This window comes from Drosophila teissieri, chromosome 3R (genome assembly GCF_016746235.2).
Source record: "Drosophila teissieri strain GT53w chromosome 3R, Prin_Dtei_1.1, whole genome shotgun sequence".
Taxonomy (NCBI): Eukaryota; Metazoa; Arthropoda; class Insecta; order Diptera; family Drosophilidae; genus Drosophila; species Drosophila teissieri.
Window position 1 is genome coordinate 26,078,753 of NC_053032.1, and position 23,602 is coordinate 26,102,354.

The 23,602-nt window shown below is 42.9% G+C and overlaps 5 protein-coding genes across 10 annotated transcripts in view; 2 read left to right on the forward strand and 3 right to left on the reverse strand.

The window, feature by feature from the left end:
- LOC122622256 (sterile alpha motif domain-containing protein 5-like) overlaps window positions 1-965 on the reverse strand; it is a 153,806-nt gene extending 152,841 nt beyond the window's left edge. For all 4 annotated transcript variants that reach the window (XM_043800578.1, XM_043800577.1, XM_043800576.1 and 1 more), the window contains exon 1: window positions 299-965. The gene's annotated coding sequence lies outside the window, so the exon portion shown is untranslated. The remainder of the gene's footprint in view (window positions 1-298) is intronic.
- A 459-nt stretch (window positions 966-1,424) lies between these two features.
- On the reverse strand, window positions 1,425-15,595 carry LOC122620577 (J domain-containing protein DDB_G0295729). Of its 3 annotated transcripts, none has more exons than XM_043798106.1 (13): window positions 15,212-15,595; window positions 8,694-11,470; window positions 5,680-5,831; window positions 5,485-5,619; window positions 5,071-5,328; window positions 4,661-5,000; window positions 4,515-4,601; window positions 4,308-4,458; window positions 3,941-4,250; window positions 3,765-3,864; window positions 3,350-3,532; window positions 2,809-2,952; window positions 1,425-2,167 (listed from the first exon to the last, which is right to left on the reverse strand). In XM_043798106.1, the coding sequence occupies exons 2-13, from the start codon at window positions 11,279-11,281 to the stop codon at window positions 1,726-1,728; spliced, it is 4,890 nt and encodes a 1,629-aa protein (XP_043654041.1). In that variant the 5' UTR covers window positions 11,282-11,470; window positions 15,212-15,595; the 3' UTR covers window positions 1,425-1,725. The 3 variants fall into 3 exon arrangements, with proteins under 3 accessions (XP_043654041.1, XP_043654039.1, XP_043654038.1); XM_043798104.1 differs by lacking the exon at window positions 3,350-3,532 and having other exon boundaries at window positions 8,694-10,257; window positions 10,324-11,470; window positions 15,212-15,593; XM_043798103.1 differs by lacking the exon at window positions 3,350-3,532 and having other exon boundaries at window positions 15,212-15,593.
- Window positions 15,596-16,336: 741 nt separating this feature from the next.
- LOC122618935 lies at window positions 16,337-18,151 on the forward strand. Its single transcript, XM_043795528.1, has one exon. The coding sequence runs from the start codon at window positions 16,337-16,339 to the stop codon at window positions 18,149-18,151; it is 1,815 nt and encodes a 604-aa protein (XP_043651463.1).
- Window positions 18,152-18,520: 369 nt separating this feature from the next.
- On the forward strand, window positions 18,521-20,302 carry LOC122622017. The gene has a single exon (XM_043800119.1). It carries the CDS (start codon window positions 18,521-18,523, stop codon window positions 20,300-20,302), a length of 1,782 nt encoding a protein of 593 aa, XP_043656054.1.
- Window positions 20,303-20,871: 569 nt separating this feature from the next.
- On the reverse strand, window positions 20,872-22,644 carry LOC122622016. Its single transcript, XM_043800117.1, has one exon. The coding sequence runs from the start codon at window positions 22,642-22,644 to the stop codon at window positions 20,872-20,874; it is 1,773 nt and encodes a 590-aa protein (XP_043656052.1).
- Between the last annotated feature and the right edge of the window lie 958 nt (window positions 22,645-23,602).

The following is a 23,602-nucleotide window of genomic DNA, read 5'->3' on the forward strand; positions in this document are numbered from 1 at the left end:
ACACACACACATATATATAGACAAAAAACGCACACAGCTACACAAACAATTTGAGCACTCCAGCTGTGTAGTTGTTGTTGTTGCTGTTTTTTCGCCGCTCCTTTCTGCCCTGCAATCAATAAAACGGATTAGGAATATCCTTTAAATGCGGCGCTTGGTGGAGGCTGCACACACACTATCGCACACACGAAATCTCCCTCACACACACAATTACACACACTCACACACATGGCTGCAAATCTTTTACAATAACACATATATGGACATACATAGGAGGAATAAAAGTAGCGGCACTTACTTTTCGTTTTCGTGTTTCTCCGTTCGTAGTGGAAATTAGGAGATGGCAATTGAAGGTGGTAGGAAGCAGAAGGAGGACGGCAAGGAGGAGATGAAAACAAAACCGAAAAAACGCACACTCAAACACGCACGCACACGAAAGATTTACCGTTACGCGACGCGAAGATGCTCACAGAAATGGCCAAAGAGGCGAAAAGGGGAAATATCCGTGTCTCCTCTTTCTTACAACTTTTACCTATTTACTCCAATTTTGATTTTGTCACTTGCATCACAAACAATTTCGCATTCGACCCCTAACGACCTTGCTGCTGTTTTCTCCTACGCGCCACTAAAGTGTTATGCTACAAATGCAATTTAAATGCTTGGTAAATTACTTGGTTTGTTTTTTTCTTCTCCTTTTTTTGGAGAGGAACACACACGACGTTTCAAATTGCTGCCGGTTGTGTCTGCGTTGTTATCACGATGCCTTGATGGCATGGTAAAGGGTAATTGGTTATTGGCCAGCTTGTTTGCTCATTAAACGGCTCGTTTTGGCCACCGTTTTCGCTTTTGCTCAATTCTCAATCACAACACACTTGCTTCAGTTTTGCCGGCTTTTTCAGTTTCAATTTCACGCGAAAAGACCGCTCGAGCTGGTTCTTCAAAACGACCGGATCTCGAACATTTCGACGACTGACCGCGCGGCGATAAATGCGTTCGTATATATTCGTATATGTTGGTCGCCTCAGCTGGCATTTTTAGCATCACACTCGCAGCGCGCGAACGGTCACTTTTTCGGTTCGATGCAACCGATTGAGTTCGAGTTCGATGCGCTTCGAACTTGGGTTTTTTTTAAATACAAAGGGTGCACAAAATTATATTAAATTATTTCTATTGTTAAATGAAAAAGGGTACTTTTTGGCAGTAGTAAATGCCCTTGGTAAATTTAAATTAAGCCGCGCCACAAATGCCTTTTTATATTTGAAATCCCAACTAATTGGACGAATTTAGTTCTTTTAGTACAACTGAGCGCATGCGCCTCTCTTAGAAACTAAATTCTCAGACGCTACTCTCTCGACTTAACAGCAGGAAGACATCTGTTAAGCTAACAGCTGCTAAGTTTCCCATTTAAAAATACACTTGAAAAATTAATTAAAAATATGTACATTTATTCGTTCCTTTTGTTTTTTGGCGGTTTCAGAAACCAATTCAGAAATTTCATTTACAATTTTTATGAGTTCAAGCTTTGAGCGATTTGGTTGAGTGGGTCGATTTCCGCATCCAGCGACACGGAGGGCAGCACATGAAGCACACCAAAGCCCCCGGGATCACACATCCTTGGTCCTGGACCATCCACTCCTGGGGATCTCGAAAAATACAGCCACAAAATTGGAAGATCTATATATATATATATAGAGAGATATATATAGGGAAGATCTGACCGATCGATCACACGGCGGTGATGAGATGGGCGTCATCTTCGTTGATCCGATCGCATTTTCCATTGACCTCGATCGTGTGATTTGACTCCGTGTCGCTGGGTTCCTGCTCGACCTCCTCCTCCCCCTCCTCCTCATCCAATTCATCGTCCTGCGAGGAGTTTTCACCATTTTCCTTGTCGGGCGTCTCGCGCTCCTCGTTCTCCTCGTAGATGACGTCACAGCTGGTGGCTATCGACTTGGGCGGCGGCTTCTTCACCGCCTTCCCCCCGCCCTTGCGGTCCCCATTTTGCTGCATCTCGGACATTTGTATCTGCATCTCCCGCAGCCGATCGGTCATCAGATACAGATCCCGCTCCTGACTCTCGCAGCGCGTCCGCAACTCGGATATCTCACGCAGATCCTCCGCCCGAGGATCTCGCCGCTCGTAGCGCATGCGCATCTCCTCGAATCTGCGGGAAAAGGATTTCAAAGCTCCTTCAATATCTACTAAAGTAATAATAATAGCGATGGTGCGGATACGGATACTGGATACTGAGTTGGCGTACAACATCCCACAACACGGACAAGCAAAAGTAAGATCAGTTTGAAGTTTGGGGTAGAGATATAAAGAGTTACGGGTCGGGTTCTTAAATCCATTTTCCTAGATTATTTACTTCGTTTCATAAGTTTCTCATTTTTAACGTAAATTAGTGTAAGAAAAAGTGCAATAGTCTAAACAGCTTTACTTTATCTATAATAGCTTTTCCAACATTAAAAACGTTATCTAAGGTTTTACCTAAATAATACTCAACAGAATACTATTTCCATAGAATATCTTTCACTTCAGCTTTCAGCAACCTTTTCTTGGATTTAAGATTCTAATATAGTAAATTATATTAAGAAACCTTGAATTGAATTCTAGTTTTAGAAGCTTTAATAGTTTTCTAAGGTTTTACCTAAATCAGAATCATATTTCCACAGAACATCTCCCACTTCATCTTGCACTTCATCTTTCACTTCATCTTTTCTTGGATTTAAGTTTCCGACCTTTTGGGGGCGGGGGTTAGGTGGGTGGGTGGGTGGTGGGTGGTTTGGGGGTGGGCGCACTTACAGGTTGGTCAGGCAGCGGCACTTGCGATGCAGCTGCTCGATCTCGTTGGCGTTGCTGATGTCGCGCTTGTCCAGCGCCGCCTTCTCGGCATCGTAGGCCGCCTTCAGGTCCTTGAGATTGCGCTGGTGCCGAAGTTCTACATCGCTGCGGATGCCGGATGCAGATGCAGATACGGATGCAGATACGGATACGGATGCGCGGATACGTATGCGGATGCAGAATCGGAGTCGGATTCGGAATCGGGTTGGGGTTATTCAGGTTATAGAGAGTGGGTGGTGGATTGAAGTGGATACACACACATAGCGAGAAAGAGAAAGTAAAATATTAGGAGATTCGCACCAGAAGGACAACGTTTGACAAGCTGCATTCCAGAAAAGAAAACACATTTTTCAGGCCAAATTACTCCCTCCCAACTTTGAAACAAACATGACACACATTACAATCTAGAGGAGTCTTTCGATGATATACCCAGAGTTTGACTTGAAATCAAGGAGCATTTGAAGCGTGAACAGAGGGGATGATATTAATATTTTATTGGCGCGCTAGGAGGTGGCGGTATTTGATATAGATCACGGCGACAATATTGAGCACCAAGCATGCGATGGCGATCAGCGGCGACATGGTCAGGTATAGCACATATAGTGTGGGCATATACGGCCACGCCCCCTTTGCGAACGCCCACAGGGCTGGAGAGGCTGTCGATCGACCTGAACGCTGATCCATGCTGATCCAATGAATGAAATGAGAGAAACGAGAGAAACAGAATACGAGTTCATGTGATAATGGATCGAGTTTAAGGCCACCAAAATGGTTGGATGCAAATGAGTAGGATGCAGACATTCAAGGCAAGCCAATGGATCCTCGGGCAATTTGGAGGGGAGCAGCGGTCAGGGGGGGGCACTATTAGGTAGACTACTACCCATGGGGGCGGGGCATGCCACATTGCATCCACTCACTTGATTCGTTCATCGGCAGCGGCCATTTTCGCGCGATGTCGCTCCACAAGTTCCTGCAACGCCTCCTCCTTCTCCGCCTGCAACTTGGCCTTTTGAGAGTCTGCCAGTTGTAAAGTACAATAATCCATAAGCTATATATTATATAAGAATGTCATGTAAGTATTTGCTATCCTTACCCAGCTCCTTTCGATGTGATTCGACCATTTCCTGCGTGGAGAGCTGCAGCTCCTTTGCGAACTCCTCCTTCACCTGGCCAAGTCGTTCGCGGAACTTCTCCTCCATCTCGGCCTTCTCCGCCTCGAACTCCTTCTGCAGCCGCTCCTCCAGCTCCACGCGGCGATCCTCCTCGCGGCACATGGCATTCTGGTACTCGCGATCGGCCTTATCCAAATGCATGCGCGTCTGGAGCAGCGCGCTATCCGAACGCTCGCGCAGGCTGAGGAAGTCCTGCTTCTTCTGCTCCAGGTTCTCGTGCAGATCGTCAATCTAAATGCAAGTATATATTTCAATTTAGTTATATTAGGACAGTATGTATGAGCTCACCTCAGCCCGCAGCTCCTCCTCGTTGGCGGTGTATCTGTTGGTCAGCGCTCTGAGTTCCTCGATGTGCTCGTTCTGCAGTTTGTCCAACGCCTCGCGGCGCTCGTCCACGTACACGGACTCCAGTTCATTAGTCAGTCTTGTCATCTCTGTGCTGTAATTTTCACTCTAATATATACTACATATACATATATAAGACTTGCGACTTACTAAAGTTTGTTTTCCCAGAAGGCGGCCGCCTCATTGCGCACCTCGTCGATTTTGTAGATCATTTGGCGCTCCTTGTCATAGATGGCACTGCAAGTAGCATAATCATTGGCATCAAAAGCCCCTTGATAATCCCGAATTGTACCCACTTATCACACTGATACTTGATCTTGTGCACCGCCTCGATCTGCGCCTCCAGGTTCTCGTTGGCCGACTGCAGATCGCCCTTCAGGTTCTCGATGCGGTCCATCAGCGTCTGGATGGACTGCTCCTGTTCGCTGACCACGCCCCGCAGCGAGTTCACCTGCGCCTGGCAGGTGCGCAGCATCTCGGACTCCCTCCTCCGCGACTGCAGCTCCAGCTCCAGCTCCTCCGCCTTGGCCGCCGCCTGCTTCCGCTCGTAGTTGCACTTGTCCGTCTTGTCCTTGCACTGCCGCTGCATCTGCCGCAGTTGCCACTCGCAGTCCGTCATCAGCGTTTCCTCACGCTCTATAAATAATATAAGATATTATATATCATATATTATATATTATATATTATGAGTAAATAGATCTCTCACCTCGATTGTGCGTCCTGAGCATTTCGAACTCCTTCTGCCACTTGTCCTCGCAGATCTTGCGCTCCGCCTCCGAGTTGTCCAGCGCGTTCTTCAGGATGCGTATCTGCTCCTCCAGATCCGCTCGGATGCGCTCCACCTGCTGGCGCCACTCCTCGGCCTCCACCTGGGCACAGGCCAGCTGGGTTTGCAGGCTCTTGGCCAGGCTCGCCGTCACTTTGTACTTCTCGGTTAGTTCGTTGTACTGAGCTTCGAGTTCGTCTGACAAAAAGCGAGAACAAATTCAAATGAATTGCCTTTATAAATGGAAATGAATTACTCTATAAATGCCAGCATAAATCATGGATAATGATTCATGATAAATGTTATTGGATTATAGTTTTATTAAAATAACTAAGTTATGAGCACCATGCTCACCATATTTGTTTTGGAATTCATCTTGATTTTCGCTGTACTTGTGCCGTAGATGCACTTTTTCATCTTCTAGAAGTTTCAGCTTTTTCCGCACATATTCATCGTCCTTGTGAGCTGCACTCAGTTCGCCCTGCAGTCCTGCAAGTAAAAGATATGGTTTGGATGCCTTCCTAAATATTTTCCATATGATAGACTTACTCTCCACGTTCCATTGCTTGACGGAGAGTTCCTGCTCCAGTTTCTGGATCTTGAACTGCATGTCGCCCACCTTGGCCTCCAGTTGACTGGCATTCTTGTGGGCCTCGTCCAGTTGGCTGGCGAATCGAGCCTTCTGCTGCTTCAGCTCCTTTCTGGGAAAACGAGTGCGAGGAATGAGTAGGGTGAGTAATAGTGGGAATAGAATGAAAGAACATAAATCCCTAGACAGTACAGCTCAACTGTCAGACGAATTTTTCAAACAAATCTTGTCACTGAATAATCCCCAACACAAACAAAATGAATCACAAGCGTTTTCCGCGCACGCAGCACGAACCGTATAAATAAATAGATGGAAAACCGCAGAAATAATAATAATAATTATTATTTTTATATTTTTAATGTCCCAGCGCTGTTACCTATAGCTAGACATTCGCCTGACGTAATTTGAATGGAAAAGCTCGTTAAACGTGAATGAGGTGTAAAAACATTGCCAACGTCTTCCTCGACCATAATTTGTTGAGATACAATACGTAGCGAGCTCTATAGCTACGGATACGCGAGCGTAGACAAAGATACAGATACATTTTTATATAATATACATGGGCTGGTGCTTTGTTTTGTTTTGTTTTGGCTTTTCAACGCAATAATGAAATACGTTTTAATTGAATTTATCCTAGTCGATTCTCGGTGGCTGCGAAAATGCGCAAAGTTTATTTATAAATCAACGTTTTTCCGCTGTTTTTGTTCGCGCATTTTGCCAACTCTCAGTCGCTCTCTATTGCGAATACAGTGCGTTTCACTAGTGACAAATTGATAACAAAGGGATAATGGGAATGTCAGTCAATATGAGTCAAGAAAGTCAACGTTGAAAGGATCCTCAAAAGAATCTTTCTAGTTTTGAAACATCATTTGAAACATAGATAAAGTATTAATATTACATTCTGATTTCCTTCACTGTCCCATATTTCTAGTATAGACAATGTGCATTTATCAAATTTTGAGACACGCGTTTCTATGTCTATCTCTACAGATAGTTGGAGATAAAGATAGACAGCGATAGACAGAGAGTGAGAATACGATGGGAATACGATGCAAAGGACAGATGCAACTTGTGTACTTAGATTGAAAGTTATTTGAATTATTTTTGGCAAGAGCATCTCTGCCGGTGCCTGTGAACTTTCCGAGGCAAATGCATAGTTGCCAGCTTGGATTCTTTTGTTGTTTATGCCCAAGTTGATAATTAAATGGGATTAGATAAACAACTGCTGGTGGCGAAGTGAAGGAAACAGCAACCGATGTTGCTGCGGGAAAGATGCCCATTAGTTTATTCGAGGCAAATTACGCATACGCCGCATGTGCCGGCGGAATAAACAATCTCAATCTTTCAATGCTAGCTGGCCAAGTGGAGGATGCGCCTCCTCCTCCTCCTCCTCCTCCTCCTCCTCCCTTATGTCCAATCAATTATCCACCAAAATCAAGAACAACCCAAATTAAATTCCACAAGTGCTCGGCCCCCATCTTATGCCATATACTTCCTCAACAAGTTTGCTCTAAATATGAACGTTTCAGAATTCACTTGTCTCTTTTTTATTTGCACAACGCCTAAAATAAGCAAGGCGAATAAAACTAGAGCAGGCAGATCGTGTTCTATGCACATGAGAAAATATGATTGAGGGAAAATGCCGAGGATCAGCCAAGTCGAGGCAAGGAATACTCTGGAAAATTAACTTTTGGGTAAATAAAAATTATATTTAAGTCTGAGAAAGCTGCCTTTAATCAAAGCACTAAGAACGGAACTTCAGTTTAGGAGTTGAAGTTATTTAAAACTCACTTGTGTGCACATCTAAAACAAGTTTATATATGGTATAAATAAAATATTTTATGTTTATACTTTTTATCAAGTATCCCAAGTATCCTAAGTATCCTAAGTATCCCAAGTCTCCTAAACTGCTAGTTAAAACTATGGATCCTAAATGATATACCCCCTGCCTGAGTGCGCAAAAAACGAGCGTGGGAACTGACCAACATGTTGCCAACAAAATTGCAAATAACGCGAACGAAAGCCAAGCGAGAAATGACGAAGTGAATTTATTTTTGCCCCCGTTCTGGTGTTCAACGGATTTTGAACACAAATCGAATGTTTATTATTATTTTAAACACGAGCATTTACATAGAAATATATAAAATGTACAAATAATTGTCGCAATTTGGCTATGAGACACTTGCCGCACGGCTGTCATAATCTGTCATATCGGCGAAGGCCAAACAATGCCACCTTTCACACTGCGTATACGTAATGCGAGATAAACGAGGCAGTAGCCAAAACAAGTGGGATTTTCTAAGGAATTCGTTTCGGTTCGTTTCTATAGATATGATATTTGCACAGGGAATTTTGTGTAGCGGAAATATCCATAAAGTCGAATCACTTCAAAACTTTTTTTGGCAAAGTATGACCTTAGTTTTCCATTGAATATAATAAACTTTTATCATTTTAATTGGTTTATGCCACAAAATATTTCACTAATCAAATTGGGTATACAGCTTATATGTGCCGATCCATTTAAAAATAGTCGTCCCTGACTGGAAAACTCGACGCGCAATCGAATTGGCGGAAAACGAAAAACCACAAAGCAAATGAGAGGGAAATTTCCGCTGATGGATTTCCCGGCCAGAGAAACCAGATCACAAGGCAAGTTCCATGACACAAAGATCAAGATAAATTGGCTGCATCGTGCCACGTTAATGGCAGAATTGTTGGCATGCGCTTGCGATTAAATAAATACGCCGCACTTGAGGCCGCAGCTGCTTGAACTAGCGAATATCACGTATACGCCACCAGTGACATTCAAGAAGAATAATTAACAGATATTTAATATAATAAATGGATATTAATAAATGGATCTTGTAAGCATTATATGATTTTTTTTGCTTCTAAGAAACTTCAAGTTATTAAATGGGTATCCATTATATTTAATCAGAACTTATTTTTGTGTTTTAAAATCCCAATAGCTCACCTGAGTTCCTGGTTGTCGAAGGGACTCTCCTGGCGCACCGGCTTGTTGAGCACACTGCCATCCTCGACGATCTCGATGCTGGGCGTCATGTCCTGGCCCAGACAGCTGTCGTCGCGGGACTGGAAGCGTTGCTTGGGACTGCTGCTGCGACTGCGACCCTCGACGTGGATGGGTATGAAGTGCACGTTGCCCAGGCTATTGCCCCCCGCTCCATTGGCAATATTGATGTTGATCTGCGCATCGCCGCCATTTGTGGTTGTGGATGATGATGGTGCTGTTGCTGTTCCTGCTGTTCCTGCTGCTGCTGATGATGATGCTCCTGATGTGGATGCATTGGCGGTCGTTGACTCGACAACCACATCCGGCAGACTGATGCTCTCGATGCATACCAATCGCTCGCTGAACTCGCTGAAGCGCTCAATGTCGTCGAGTTCGTCGCACTGCAGAAAGGTCTCCTCGCAGTCCGTGGAGTTGCCATCGCGTATGAAGGTGTGGTTCACATTTTGGGTGGTTGCCATGTGCGAGGAGCTGCGCGGCGGTGGTTGCGGTGGTTGCTGCTGATGCTGATGCTGCTGTTGCTGCTGCTGCTGCTGCTGCTGCTGCTGCTGTGGTGCATTGAGTTCCTGCTCCCCGATCCCGGAATCCGCATAGCTGCTGCTCAAATTGGAGTCACTTTTCAGGGCGCTGCGTTCGCTGCTCGCCGATTGCCGCGAGTTGCCATTCGACTGGCTGCCGGACATATGTGGCTCATAGTCCAGATCCACAGCCTCGTCCACCTCCTCCTCCTCCTCCTCCTCCTCGTCCTCGTCCTCGGCTTCCTCCTGCACGTTCTCCAGCTTTACATGACTCAGACGCGTCCAGGGACGACCATTCGAGTTTTGATAGATAGTAGCGGGTATATCCGTGGCAAAGACCTCGTCTTCTAGCGTTTCGATGTGCGCCTCGTTCAGTTCCTCGATGTTTAGCGAATCCTCCGCTGTTTCATTTAGTTCGTAGTATATTTCCGGCGTTTTGGCGGGCTGCTCCTCCGGAAAACTGCAGTCCTCCACCGTGATTCTGGGCACTTCCGGTGACTTTTGGTGCCTGGGCGGCGCCTGCGGTGGAATCACCACCGACTCACGGAACTCACGTGGCGTGCTGGCACGCGAACTGTGGGCCGAGCTGATTTCGTTCGGTTTGGCACTGGTTTGGCCCATGGTTATGTCACTTGATTGCTGATGTTGCTCCTGTTGTTGCTCCCGATGTTGCTGATGTTCCTGATGTTGCTGCTGATGTTGCTGCTGCTGCTCCTGATGTTGCTGTTGCAGCTGCTGCTGTTCCTGATGTTGCTGCTGATGTTGCTGCTTGTTGGCCAAATGTTGCTGCAGAACAGCAATTGCATCGCCGTGCTGTTGCTGTTGCTGTTGCTGCTGCGGATGCTGTTGCTGCTGCTGCTGCTGTTCGGCAATTGCTGTTGGCCGCTCAACGTTTGCCGCTTGAATGAAAGACGAACGCATGCTGACGGCTCGCGGCTCTTTTTCCGGCTCGATCTGGCGGGGAAAATGCTCGTGCTCGTGCTCGCTCTCTGCGGGAAAATGAAAACTCTGTGTAGAGCAGCACTCTTGCCGCCTCTGCACTCCAGCTGGCTTACTTGGCTCTTCGATCGCTCTTCGTTGGCCGCTATTCTCTGGGCTATTATTAGCCAAAGTCATTTGATAAGTAGTCGGGGATGCGAGCGCGGGGTCGGAGTTCGTTTCAAGGTGTGTTGCGGTGGCGATTACGTCTGTGGCATTACTTTTATGCGATTTGGCTGCTGCTGCTGCCGCAATTTGCTGCTGCTTCTGCTGTTGTTGCTGTTGCTGCTGCTGTTGTTGCTGCTGTTGCTGTTGCTGCTGCTGTTGCTGTTGTTGCTGCTGCTGCTTTTGACGCTGATGATTTCGACCACGCGCCATGAAAATGTCGCTTAGAAAATCGCGACTCTTCTGCAGAGTTTTTCGCTTCTTCGGCTCGGTGTCGGTAGTATCCTTGGGATTGCCTGCACCCAACTTGAAACTGGCAATGGAGAGCAGGGATTGGCGCTTCTGCTGCTCACCTTCGTTGCGTTGGCGATGGCGATGTGTTATGGCTGTGGGGCCATCGATTTCGTGCTCGATTGTGCCAATTAGCTGACCACCACAGCTTTTGCTCGCGATCACGCTGGCTGCCTCGTTTTGACTGCTGCTGGGAGCCGCATTTCGATCGGCGGCCGAGGAATACGAGGAACACGTCCACCCATCCGCCATCCTCCTCCCATCGCCGCCCATTTTATTTATATACAAATTGTCGGAGCGGCCATTAGCAGCTGTTTTTGCTAATTTTAAACGCTCTTCGTCGCCGCTGCCGTTGCTGCTTGTGTCGTTGTCGTTGTCAAAGTCGCTGGCAAAGTCCTCCAGCTCTTCGATCACCGCCCGTCGTGCTCTTACCGCCGGTTCTTCTGCTCTTTGAGCAGATATCTGCCCAATTTGACTGTATCTCAAGGGTCTATCTCTATCTGTATCTACATTGCCATCCTCATCGTCGACGATCTTGTGCGCTTTTCCACGACGCGATCTTCGCAGCAAATTGAACATGTTTCGCTCTTTCTCTTAGCGAGTTTTTCCCTCTGTCTCTGCGATTTTCTTTTAATTTATTTTTATATCCATTTATTCTCCTTCGTTTTGGGTGGTTTTGCTCGTTTGTGTGCTGTTCGTTTAATAAACAAATCGTTGCTGCTTTGTTGCAATTATTTTGAATTTATTTGTATGTTAAATGCTTTCAACCTGTTGAAAATATTTTCACAATTTCATATTAGTTTCGGCGTTTAGTGGATGGGCGGTTTAATTGTCGTCAATTAGTTTACCCGCACGCACATAAGTATTATGTGAATATATGTATAAGTACATATGTACTTATGACTTGGCGGATTCACTGACTCGACTTGGTCGGCGGATAAACTGCGACTGTCGCTCAGTCGGCACTCCAAGCGATGCGATGCGACTTCCACAGCCACAATGATGATGATTAGGATTATGGTGATGATGACAATAATGCTGGACAAATATGAGTAACAACATTGCGGCGTGTGCGAGCACTAGTGCACTTCAAGAAAAATTAGCATTAGAACTTTGTGAAGAAAAGCCAAAACATATAAAAGAGTTAGTAGACTGAGGTAGTGAGCTGAGTGAGTTGAGAGATTTACAAAAGGATGATTGAATAAATTGATTAGTTTTAAGGAATCACAAAGACATAAACTGGTTAACAACTGGAATATTTAACTGAAACTCCCTGCATCAGTTTTAAAGATTTTCAAATTCAATAGTTATCTTAATATTTTTGTATATTGAAGTAATAAAAGCATACTCTTTTTTCAGTGATATGTAGGCACATGGCATAATTTGTTTTAATTATTTTACAGAAGAACACAACACGCGCGCCTAGGCACTCAAAACTAAGTATACCGAATATGGTAAACTCGATAATTGCTTGTGCATATTAATTGATGGATGGAAAGTGGGAGACCATATACTCTATAGATACTTTGGTGGCAACAGATACAAGCAATGCGTCATTATGTGTCACTCGATGAGCAACAACAATTGGCTAATTGTAGTAGGGAAGCATTCAAACATGAACACAATGGAAAAGTGAAAATTATTCAACTAATTGGGTTAGTAAAACGTGTTTAATGCTATGTCTTAATAATCAGTAATCATTTGTATATAAAGTGATTTGCTGATAAATTCGATTCAAATATTATGTCTTAATAATTACTAATTCACTCTATATTAAGTCATATTCTTACTAAATGCGAATGTTAATGTTGTACTTTTCAGTAAACTCCTAAAAGTATGCCAAGTAAAGCAGAGATGTCGTCAACCCCTAAATGAGTTTCTCTACTATTTGTGTGTTTTTTCCAGTGCCCCTTAAAGATCTGCTCCTGAGTCATTAGACTTTCCGCCGAAAGCAAAGTTCAAATTGCAGTGAGCAGGCCAGAAATAGACCCACTTCGATGCACCGCGCACAACATCATAATCCTGCTGCAACTTCCTCCATGGCCAGAAACCCCCCTCCAGTTTCCCCCCCGTTTGCCTTGCCTCTATTTCAAGTTCAGGATGCTCTCTGCCATTCCGCACATAAACGAACCAATTATAGGCAGCAATAAAATAAGACACAGACCCGCAGATTTTCCAAAGCAGCGAATAAAACTATAAATATCCATGCGGAAAATGCCTCTCGTAGGGCCTCTCATTGACGTCACTTTGAGAATGGAAAGGAAAATGGAAATGAAGAGGAAAATCAGGCGCCAGATCACTGTAATTGATGTTTGAGAAGATTTATAGATGATCCAGCTTAGATATGCAAATTAATTCATTTTCCTTTGACTTTTAATGAGTAATTAAATATTTGTATCTCTTAATTGCATGAAATATAGGTAAAAATTCATAAAAAGTTCCAAAATGTTTGGAATAATCAGCATAGAATAGTAGGATTTTCCATAAAAAACGAATGAGAATTATTCCGGGAAATTAATGAATTTGAAATTAATGTTTCTGAGAACAATTTGCATTAAAAGACAGCTGCGCAATTTGCACATATTTGCCATTTTTTTTGTTCCTTTTCGAATTTATATAGATAAAAACCAAACGCCTCCAAATGATCAACATTTTGAGAATTGAGCAAAGGGGCTGGCAAGAAAAAAAAGATGGAAAGATCTGGTTTGTTCAAGTGCATGACGCTCTTACTTTTGGCACGAAATTCAGAAACGGAAATGATGCAGTCGAGTATAATGGGTATGAAATGGAAATTCCTATATGGAAGATCAAAATCACTCCAAATCAATTAATATAATTATTTCCGCTATTTTTTGTGCTAGAAGAAACACTGACCCACTTCGCAAGTCGTTCAAGTTTACAGCCTTCAACCAGATGGCACCGACTTTATATCATTGTTGAATTTACATTTTATTTCTTGCCAATTGTTGCACAAGTTCAGAAATATCCAAAGCAAACCAAAAATTATAAACATTTTCAATGTGAAGCAAAACAGATAATAAAAGGCACAAAAAGTGATGCCCAAATGATAAATGTATAATAAATTTTGCACTTGGCCAATGCCAATGCCCCAATGCCCAATGTCCATAGGCCCAAAAACTCAGTCAATAAAAGCCATTAAAGAATTCCTGATAAAAAAATGTGTTAAAATATTTATATTTGTGGCGAGCGTGCGACGCGTTGGAGGCGGTGAAAAAATTAATAGAAATTAAAGTAATATGACACAAAAAATGCCAGCAACAAACAATATGCCATAAATATTTGGCATGCTTTGTCGTCGCTTGAACATGTGTTAGCAATCGAGAAATATACGGCAGTACATATCAAAAAGTTTGGATTTGTACAGTGCGTTTCAGGTGTATATGGATGGTGATTATACATGTGCTGTACAACTATCAAAACTGAGAAGAATCGCATGTGAAACAACTTTTGAAAGGTTACTTTTCCATGACATTTCTAGACCATTTGTGTATTTAAGCTAACTGCTGTATGAAACGCACTGTTCAGTGCCAAAAAGACTGGCTACAAAATCCACTTGAAAATGATTTTTCTAGTCGAAAAGAAAGAAGAACAAGATTGGTGGATGTGAAGTACTCTCAGTTTCAAATGTGCTCATGATTTTAGATACATAGATACTTTGCCACAAGGTGCAGCAACTTCGAGCACTTTCCCTACACTCCACTCCACATTTATTTACATTTGCACCGCCGAGCGATTGTTTGTTTGTCGCCGCCCACACCGTCGACCTGGCACTGGGCCAACTGACATTGACTGATGCCAGAGATCAGCCGGAGATCAGGCAGCGGATCCAAAACATTCCGGCCAGAGATTTGCCGTCGCCCAGGGACGGGTTAATGTTTTCACTAGCCTTTTCGGATGAGGGAGATTTTTCAGCCCAAACAGTTTGCAAGCCCAAAACTGCCGCCGACTTTTACGTTCCACTGGCCGTGGAGGTGATAAAAACTGTTTACCACACACATAAAACCGATATGGGAGCTAATAAATTTCAAAATTAGTGAAACTATTAATGCAGGCGAAAGGCAAAAGGCGACAGGCAGAAAGGCGACAGAAATTGATTGCGACAGGAACGCCTTGAGGTGTTGAGCGAGTTAATCGAGTGTATCTTAGCAGAAAGCAGAAGCCCAAACAATAACAAATATAATATGTAATGCGTATCCAAAGTGATGGCCCATAAGCTCATTTTAAAGCATTGTTTTCGGTAGTTATTTATTTAGACTTAACTCTTTTGAATATATATGCAGTTAAGATATATAAATTAACAACATACATAACTATACAATTAAGATATATACATAAACATCGTTAAGTTACTATACATAAGTTAAAACATACATATAAGATATTCTGCAAAAATGAGTATTATATTGATCATTAGATTTCATTATGAATTGTGTTTATTTTCAGCCTAAGTGTATGTATGCAAAGCAGTTTTCTTGTGGAAAAACTTACTTAAAGCGACTTTATTCGACTGTACTTGTGTAAGCTGCAGCTTACTTGAGTCATGTGAGGTAATTACTTCAAGAGATTATTTACGCAATTAGCACGAGAACACACACAGGCACAATTTGATTTGACACCGAATGACAATTAATAATTGTTAAAATTAAATTTTCTCATTTCCGCTTTGGCTCACGACCACAAGTTGTTTAAAGATGCGATTGTTTTTGAGGGGGGAAAACTGGGGGAAAACTGGGGGGAAAACTGGGGGGAAAACACTTGTTAAACGCTGACAGGCAACGGCACATGCTCGGGCGTCCCAAGCGCAGCGACTGCCCAGGGCGGAAAATCCATTTTTCACTTTTCACAATGCCGCTCGTCGCACGGCGCTCGCGTTCCAAACGGTTCAGCAAACGGTACACGACTGCAAAAGTATCTGATCTTTTTCGCCGAGGAAAAGTGCTGCTGCTGCTGCTGCCTCCGTCGAGGAAAATTGTCGCTCGGCCATAGAGCTATCGATAGATTTCAGTTGCCGGTCTCCACTCGACGTCGATCAGTTGGCATCAGCCAAATGGAATCGGTTAACCTACGGACTCGTTTTGTATCTCAATTGTTGCACACACAAATGGAGCGGGAATGGCAGCATCAGTTGACCCATAAATGTGGAAAAACATGCAGACAGTGGCAAAGGCAAATATTTTCCGCATCAGCAGCTGGGATTGGGGCAATAATATGCCGGAAAATTAAAGCTAAACGATTTCATTGTTTTCTTCACTTGAGTTTGATTATTTCTTCACACAACAGAAGGCTATTTCGATGTGTTTAGAGGATGAGCTATTCTGAATAATCCAACTGAACCCAAATCAGCTCTATATAATCTCTTCTCCTATAATACTACTTAAATATTATACTACTTAAATATTATACTTGCTACTACTTTTTTCATAGTAGTACAGAGGTTACAAACTTTTAAATTGAAATTCAATTAATTACAAAAATTGGTTTGCATTGACAGCAGTTGGTTGACAGCTGTCTATCTTACGATTGCTTAAGTTCCTTGCCTAAGTAAGTTACTTCCTGGGTATTCAGTACAGTTCCAACTTCCCTGAGCTGCTAAAACAAAGCTGCTGACCTAAAATGTCAAAAGTGCTAGTATTGCTAATTGTACCACTGATGTATCTATCACTGGTCAAGGGAATGGAGACTCCGCAGCTGAAGTTCCTTGAAGAGCTCATCAATGTGATTGAGCAGGTTCGGCAGATTCGAACCATAATGGTAATCAAGCATAGTCAGGATAAAAACTGTCTTCTTGACCAATGGAATCCACGTAGAAGGGATATTCTGAGGGCCAATGAAATGGGCTCCATCCGCATAAGTGGATACGCCAATGAACAGGCGGTTGCACTAGCTTGCATTGGCAATGACTCGGACTATGGACTCCTTGAAAGGCTGGCCAACGCCACGGACAACATGAGGCAGGAGAGGATCATACTGTGGAGCCCAAGCGAACCCACAAAGTTCCTACTCAACTACATCTCCCAGCAAGCCAATCGGTATAATTTTGTGCAGATAACCATTGTGGCAATGAGCGATGAGCCCAACGCAGTGCCATCACTTCACCGTATGAATCCATATCCGACACCACAGTTTTGCCGATTAAAAAATATATCCGACATAACAGGGGCCACTCTATTCGAAAGGGGCCTAAGTTTTCAAGGTAGAACGGCCATTGTGAAGCAAAGTGTGAACTCGAACATAAGCTTTTCAGTATGGTCGCCATCGGGTCCTATATCCTTGTCCGAGCTCAAAGACTATGAAATTGTTCAGTTCGCCGTCAAGTACAACTTGAGTTTGCAGTTGTATGACCAAAATGATACGAAATCGGGACATTTCGATATACAGCTGGGTCCACGCTTCATAACCAAGGACTTTCCCACCCAGATGTCCTTCGTAAGTCCCAACACCGCCTGCTCGTTGATTGTCATTGTGCCCTGCAGCCAAAAGTGGCGTCTTATGGATGTACTTCAGAAATTGGGTGTGCTGAAACTGATATGTTGCCTTTTGATGGCCTACGTGATTTTCGTTGCGATGGAAACCCTAATCCTTTGGCTAACCCACAGGATATGCGATCGAGGAGTCCGACTGACCTGCCTGAGTCCACTGTTGAATCCGCGTGCCTTTCGTGGCATTTTGGGTCTACCATTTCCGGAGTTTCGCAGATCAAGCATTTCACTGCGCCAACTCTTTCTGGTCGTCAGCGTTTTTGGCCTGATCTTTAGCAATTTTGTGAGCTGCAAACTGAGTGCGCTGCTCATGAAACCAGCTCAAAATCCGCAGGTGCGCAACTTCAATGAGTTGCGAGACAGCGGATTGATAACTATTACGGATGCATATACGCACTCCTTCATCAAGACGCACATCGATACGGAATTCTTCAATCGCGTGCTACCCGACTACTTGATTGTCGAGAAGAAGGAAACACTCCGAATGCTCATGAGTTTCAACGATAGCTACAGCTACATAATGTACACAACTACGTGGAAATTGTTGAATACGCTTCAACGATCGTTGGAGGAAAGGGTTTTTTGCGAATCCGAGAGCTTGACCATCGCCTGGAATCTGCCACGAATGTTTGTGCTGGAGAACAACTCTGCCTTGAAATGGATGCTAACCAGGTTCATCAACTACATTCCGCAAACGGGTATTCCCAATGCTTGGGATGAAGTACTTCCTAACCTTGTAAAACTATTATATAATGTCACCTTTCCTCCCAAGCTGAATGCTGGACCAGTTCCGCTGTCCATTGAGCACTTGAGCTGGATATGGCAGCTGCTGATCATCGGGGAAAGTATCGCCACATTGGTCTTTATTGTTGAGATACTTGTCAAGAACAGGAACCGATTCATATGCAACATGAGGCAAAGATCAAGCGAAGAGGAAGATATCGCTTAGAAAAGGATTTAAAACAACAAACTCTTTACTAAAATAAGCACATCATGGTTATTCAATTTCTTTATGATTCACAACGATACTTAATTATGTTTCACCATTTTCAAGGCTGTACAAATAAAGTTTATAAATTTATTCTGTTATGTATTTTATATATTATTTCCATACAGGAGAAGGTCATATCTAAAGCATTCAATGTCACTTAGGCAGATTCGAAAAGCCATTAACTTAATCCAGATTAAAACTGACAGCTGTCAATTAAGATATTAAAGTTCAATACGACTTAAGTGGGTGACCACTACCAAAATAGTTTCTAGTTTAAAGTTCAGTCTTAACTAGCAAGAGGTGACAAAACTACGTGAACTGCAGAAGATGTCACTTGTATTTCATTTACTATTTGTACTTCTTTTGAGCCAAGCTGTTAGCCAGGAAGCTGAATTCCCACAGCTAAAATATCTCAACAACGTTGTGCGTTTGCTGATTAAGCTGCATAAGATGGAAACACTGGTGATAGTTCAACATCATCTGCATCACAACTGCAACCTGCAGCACTGGAATTCCCATGGAATGGCCACTATAAGGACCAACGATCAGGGAAAAATAAGGATGAAGGACACTTTCAGCAGCCGCACTTTGGCTATTGTCTGCATGGGCGAGAATGCACACATCAGTCTGCTGAGAAACGTATACGAAACTTTTGGAAAAATGAAAGAACAGCAAGTAATACTGTGGACCCAAATGGAACCGAAGGAGGATTTCCTCCAAGAGATTTCAAGCAAAGCAACAGAATTCAAACTCTTGCATCTTTTGGTGTTGCAAGTTGTGCCAGAAGGTCCCTTGTCTTTCTATCGCCTATTTCCTTTTCCTAGTGCCCAATTTAAGCGAATCGAAAATATCTGGTCACTTAATGAATCTGAGTTTATGAATCTCGAGTTGAATTTTCATGGAAAGACGGCTATTGTGAAGCACGATTACAACTGGACTATAGAAATGGGGAATATTAGGAACTGCCCCATTTCCCGGCTCGAAGACATAGAAGTCTTTGAATTCGCACTGAAATACAAACTGAATTTGCAGTTTTTCAATGATGTAGATCACTTCGATATCGAGCTAAGAAGACGCATTATAATGCACCACAATTTATCCCAGCCAATAGACTTTGGAACGCCAATGAGCTTCTCGTCGCTTTTGATTGTCGTTCCCTGCGACACTTACTTGAGTTTGCAAGATGTCATCAAGCAGTACGGCATCCAGAAATGGATTTTGTACATTATATTGGTCTACGTCATATTCGTGTTGATCGAGATCAGCTTTCTTAAGATAACATTTCGGTTTTGCACACACTCGCACCACCAGGAGTTCCTCAATCCGCTGGTGAATCTATATGCATTTAGAGCCATTTTGGGTTTACCATTTGCATTGCCTCGAAGATCGAGCCTTTCGCTGCACCAGCTCTTCTTGGCCATTGTAATGTTTGGCATGATTATTAGCATCTTTATCAACTGCAAGCTTAGTTCAATGCTTACAAAGCCCTATCCCCGCACTCAGGTGACTAATTTTCAAGAGTTGCAGGCCAGTGGCTTGACTGTGGTCATGGATGAGGATGCGAACAACTTCATTGAAGAGGAATTCGGTTTGGAGCACATTAAGTCATATATGCCGAGAAAACTAGTATTGAACTTTGCAGAAAGAGTGAAATTACTCAGTTCGTTGAAGGACAGTTACGCCTTCACTTTATTTTCGGATAACTTTTTTGCTATCAAAAACTATCAGCGATCCAAGGGGGTGCGAGCCCACTGCACCTCAGTGGACTTGGTCATCGCCAGGAATGTGCCGAGAGTCTATATTTTGGGCAACAATTCGATACTCGAGTGGCCGCTGATGAAGTTTACAACGGTAATGGAGGAATCTGGCATTAGCAATCACTGGCGAAAAGATATTCCCAGAAGTAACGATAAGAATTTAAAGCAAATTCTCATTTCCAATGACAGGGTACCCCCGGTACTCCCTCTTTCCATGGAGCACTTGACTTGGTTGTGGTGTTTACTTCTCCTGGGCTACAGCATTTCGACAATAGTGTTTCTTGTTGAGATTTCACTTAAAAAGAGGAAGAAAACCATGGAGAATCGGGAACCTAATGTGTACATGTGTTAATCAAAAAAATAATACGTTTTAATATTCTAAACACGATTTATCTAGAATTATTTTAAATGATTTGTTAGCCTGACTTATCCTGATAGTTAAAAACTACACCAAGTAAACTCAAGCACAATAAGTTCAAAATATATGATTATTATATGTACTTCATTGCTAAATCTAAAAGTTTATGTGTCATTCTTAATAAAAGTTTATGTAAAATAAGCAGTTTAATAAACTAGTTTTTTCTTGGGCCCAATCTTGTTAAGAAAATAAAGTGGTTGAGTTAGAAAAAGTTAAGTGACGGTGTTTGTGATAACGACTTGGCTACAAAGTCACTCAACTATTTTATTACATTTTATTTTCATTAAATTTAAAGCGAAAATGATTAGAATAAAAGCAATCAAATGGTTTAGAGTGAACTTTATTGAATATATAACTTTTTTGATATTCATAAAAGCATTATTTTGTGTTCATAAGCAATACATATTTTTTCTCCAAGCTCTTGATAAGAATAACATAGTTCTGGTGCACTAGATATTCAAAGTACTTGCTGATTACAAAAAATTAGTTTAATGTTCCAAGCATTAGACAATGTTTACGCTGCTAGTGCGTCTTTGGTATTTGGCCCAAAGTATTTCCATCATGAAAACCACGAGTGATATGACGTAGGCGATGCAAAGTGAAGTCCACAGCCATTTGAAGTGCTCAAATGACAGTGGATGATAAGAAAGCTGCTCCTCAAATCCACGCAGAGATGTCTTGATAAGTTTTCTTATTCTTTTGCCAGCCATTTTGAACCAGTAGGTGCTCATACCCGAATCAGCACTCTTTATAATGAAATGCCGGAGGTGCCGACTAAATATGGAGTTCCTGCGTAGGGAGAAAGTAAGCGGCACGTTGTCAAGGATGGTCAAGTTCTTGCTCTCACAATATATTTTTAGATTCAACGATTTCATTTCTTCCTTGAAAGCACGCCAAGGAATCGAATGGGACACAAAGGCCCATTTCGCGTCGAATGCATACACCAGATTCATTAATTCCCGCGATGTGGCAGTCTTAACATTGGGAACTTCAACTCTGAAGAAGTCGGCATTGATATTCTGCTCAATAAACTGTCGCGTGGGAGGATCCACCACGACGGTCAATCCACTTTGCCGCAACTCGGAAAAGTTCTCTATCTGCGAGTAGTAGGGTTTCTTGGTCAGAAAGGATCTGAGCTTGCAATCGAAGAAGGCAACAAAGAGAGTTCCAAACAGGCTCATAAAAACGAAGAAATGTTTAATCGATAGGCTGGATCGATGGGAGATGGGAAAAGCCTGGCCCAAAATGGCTCTAATTGCTCGCAGATTCACCAACGGGTTTGTATATCTCATGCTGAAATTTCTGCGATTAAAGCGATTGGATATAAACACAAAGGTCATCTCCACCACAACGAAGATGATGTAGAAAACCAGGGCCAACCAGGTCAGAGTTCGCAGTCCCAGCTCCTTGAAAATATCCAGGCCCCTTAACTCCGTGCCACATGGCACCAGAATTATGAGTGAATTCGAGTTCATGTCCATCGCAATATTCATGTGATCCGAAAGGGATTTACTACTGTGCACTTGTGTGTTCATATCGATGTCATAGTTATCCTTTCCCTTGATGGTTGAGTTTTGAATTTGCAGGGTTGAGTTGTGCCTGCGTGCGAATTCTGCGAATAATTGGGTTAAAGCTTCAAATAAGACTCTAATATCGCTTGGTATTGTATTTAATACCCTTCCGTGGAAATTTATGGAATGGTAGAATATCTTTTTGATCGCAAAAATATTTCCAATCCTCTTGAAATGCGGTGCCGGAAATGGTTGCAAACGAAGTGTGGATGCCGAAACTTTTCCATTCCCATTTTCCTCAACAATTAGCACTATCAAATGCAGAAACTGTAGATCCTTCAGCTCATGGGAGATGTCCTCAATAAAACTGGGATCTGGTTTCTGATGAATCATTAAAATTATACGCTCCTGTCGCAAGCAATCGAATGTTTTTGCCAGTGTACTCAAAAGTTCTCTGAAAGAGTTTCTTGTTAAGCAAACCAAAGCCAATGCGTTGTGGTTGAAGTTCTGTTCCAAATCAAATGCAGTCAGCTCATTTGAGCGAAGAGTTGGAATTCCCGAAGGATTCCAGTCCTGTAGCGAACAATTGGAACAATTACTTTGGTGCAGCAAAAACAAAGTATCCACTGGACGGTCACCGTGAACAGCTTGCAGCAGAGTGTTTAGAAATATCTCATGTTGATTTTCAGTTCCCTCGGATAAGTCGTAGATTAAAAGGAGTAGCAGAAATACATTAAAGCATTTCAACTGCCCCGGTAACGCCATTTCGTATTTAAAGCAACGATCTTCAAGTCAAACTGACTGCAATTTAACTCCCACTTAAGCTACTGCAATTTCCATTTCCTCATATCAGATGGCAGCTGTCCACTTCGAATGACAGGATCATAGATGAAGTTTAAGGAGTTTCATGGCTGTCAACTTTGAATGACGTGATCATAGATGAAGTTTAAGGAGTTTCATTAACTTGAGAGGTCGACTATCTGTAACGGAGATCTATTGATTAAACACGGTCATAGAAAGAATACAACTTTACATTCATTTAGGTAGTGCAGTCATATGCACTCATATCTTGCAGATGTCATATCATCAAATTTCAGTAAAGTACTTAATGTGCACAAGCATTAATCATAAGCAGAAATCGATGCATATTAAATTAGTTTAACAAAACACCCCTACACATGAGATAGGTCACTATTGCGGGTTTTCCTCTGACCCCCAAAAACGAGCTCAATGATGAAAACTACAATGGCAGATCCATAGCCGCATACGAGAATACACCAAAGCCATTTGAAGTGATGCAGTGACAAGGCCTGTTCTCTTTCCACATAATTTCGCTGAATAGTTGTGTTGACTGCTTTGCTCAGATAGTACGGTGATTGCTTCAACCAATGACCCACAAAGCCGTGCTCCTGCAATCGCATCATGAACCTGAACAGACTTCTATCCAGCATGGAGTTGTTCTTGAGGATATAGGTCATGGGCAGAGCTTGTATGATGGTCAGGTTTTTGGACCTGCACAACAGGCTGTGGCCATAGAATTTGTGAAACTTATCCAGGACTTCCCAGTTCTCTGAGAACATTAGGTATGCGTTGCCGCTGCTCGCATTCAGCAGCATTTCAATCAGCACCCACTGGCTAACATACCTCACGTTTATCAACTTGTTCCTAAGGAAATCAGCGCCAGTTTCACTATTCAGAAATGGATCCATCGCAGGACCCGCGA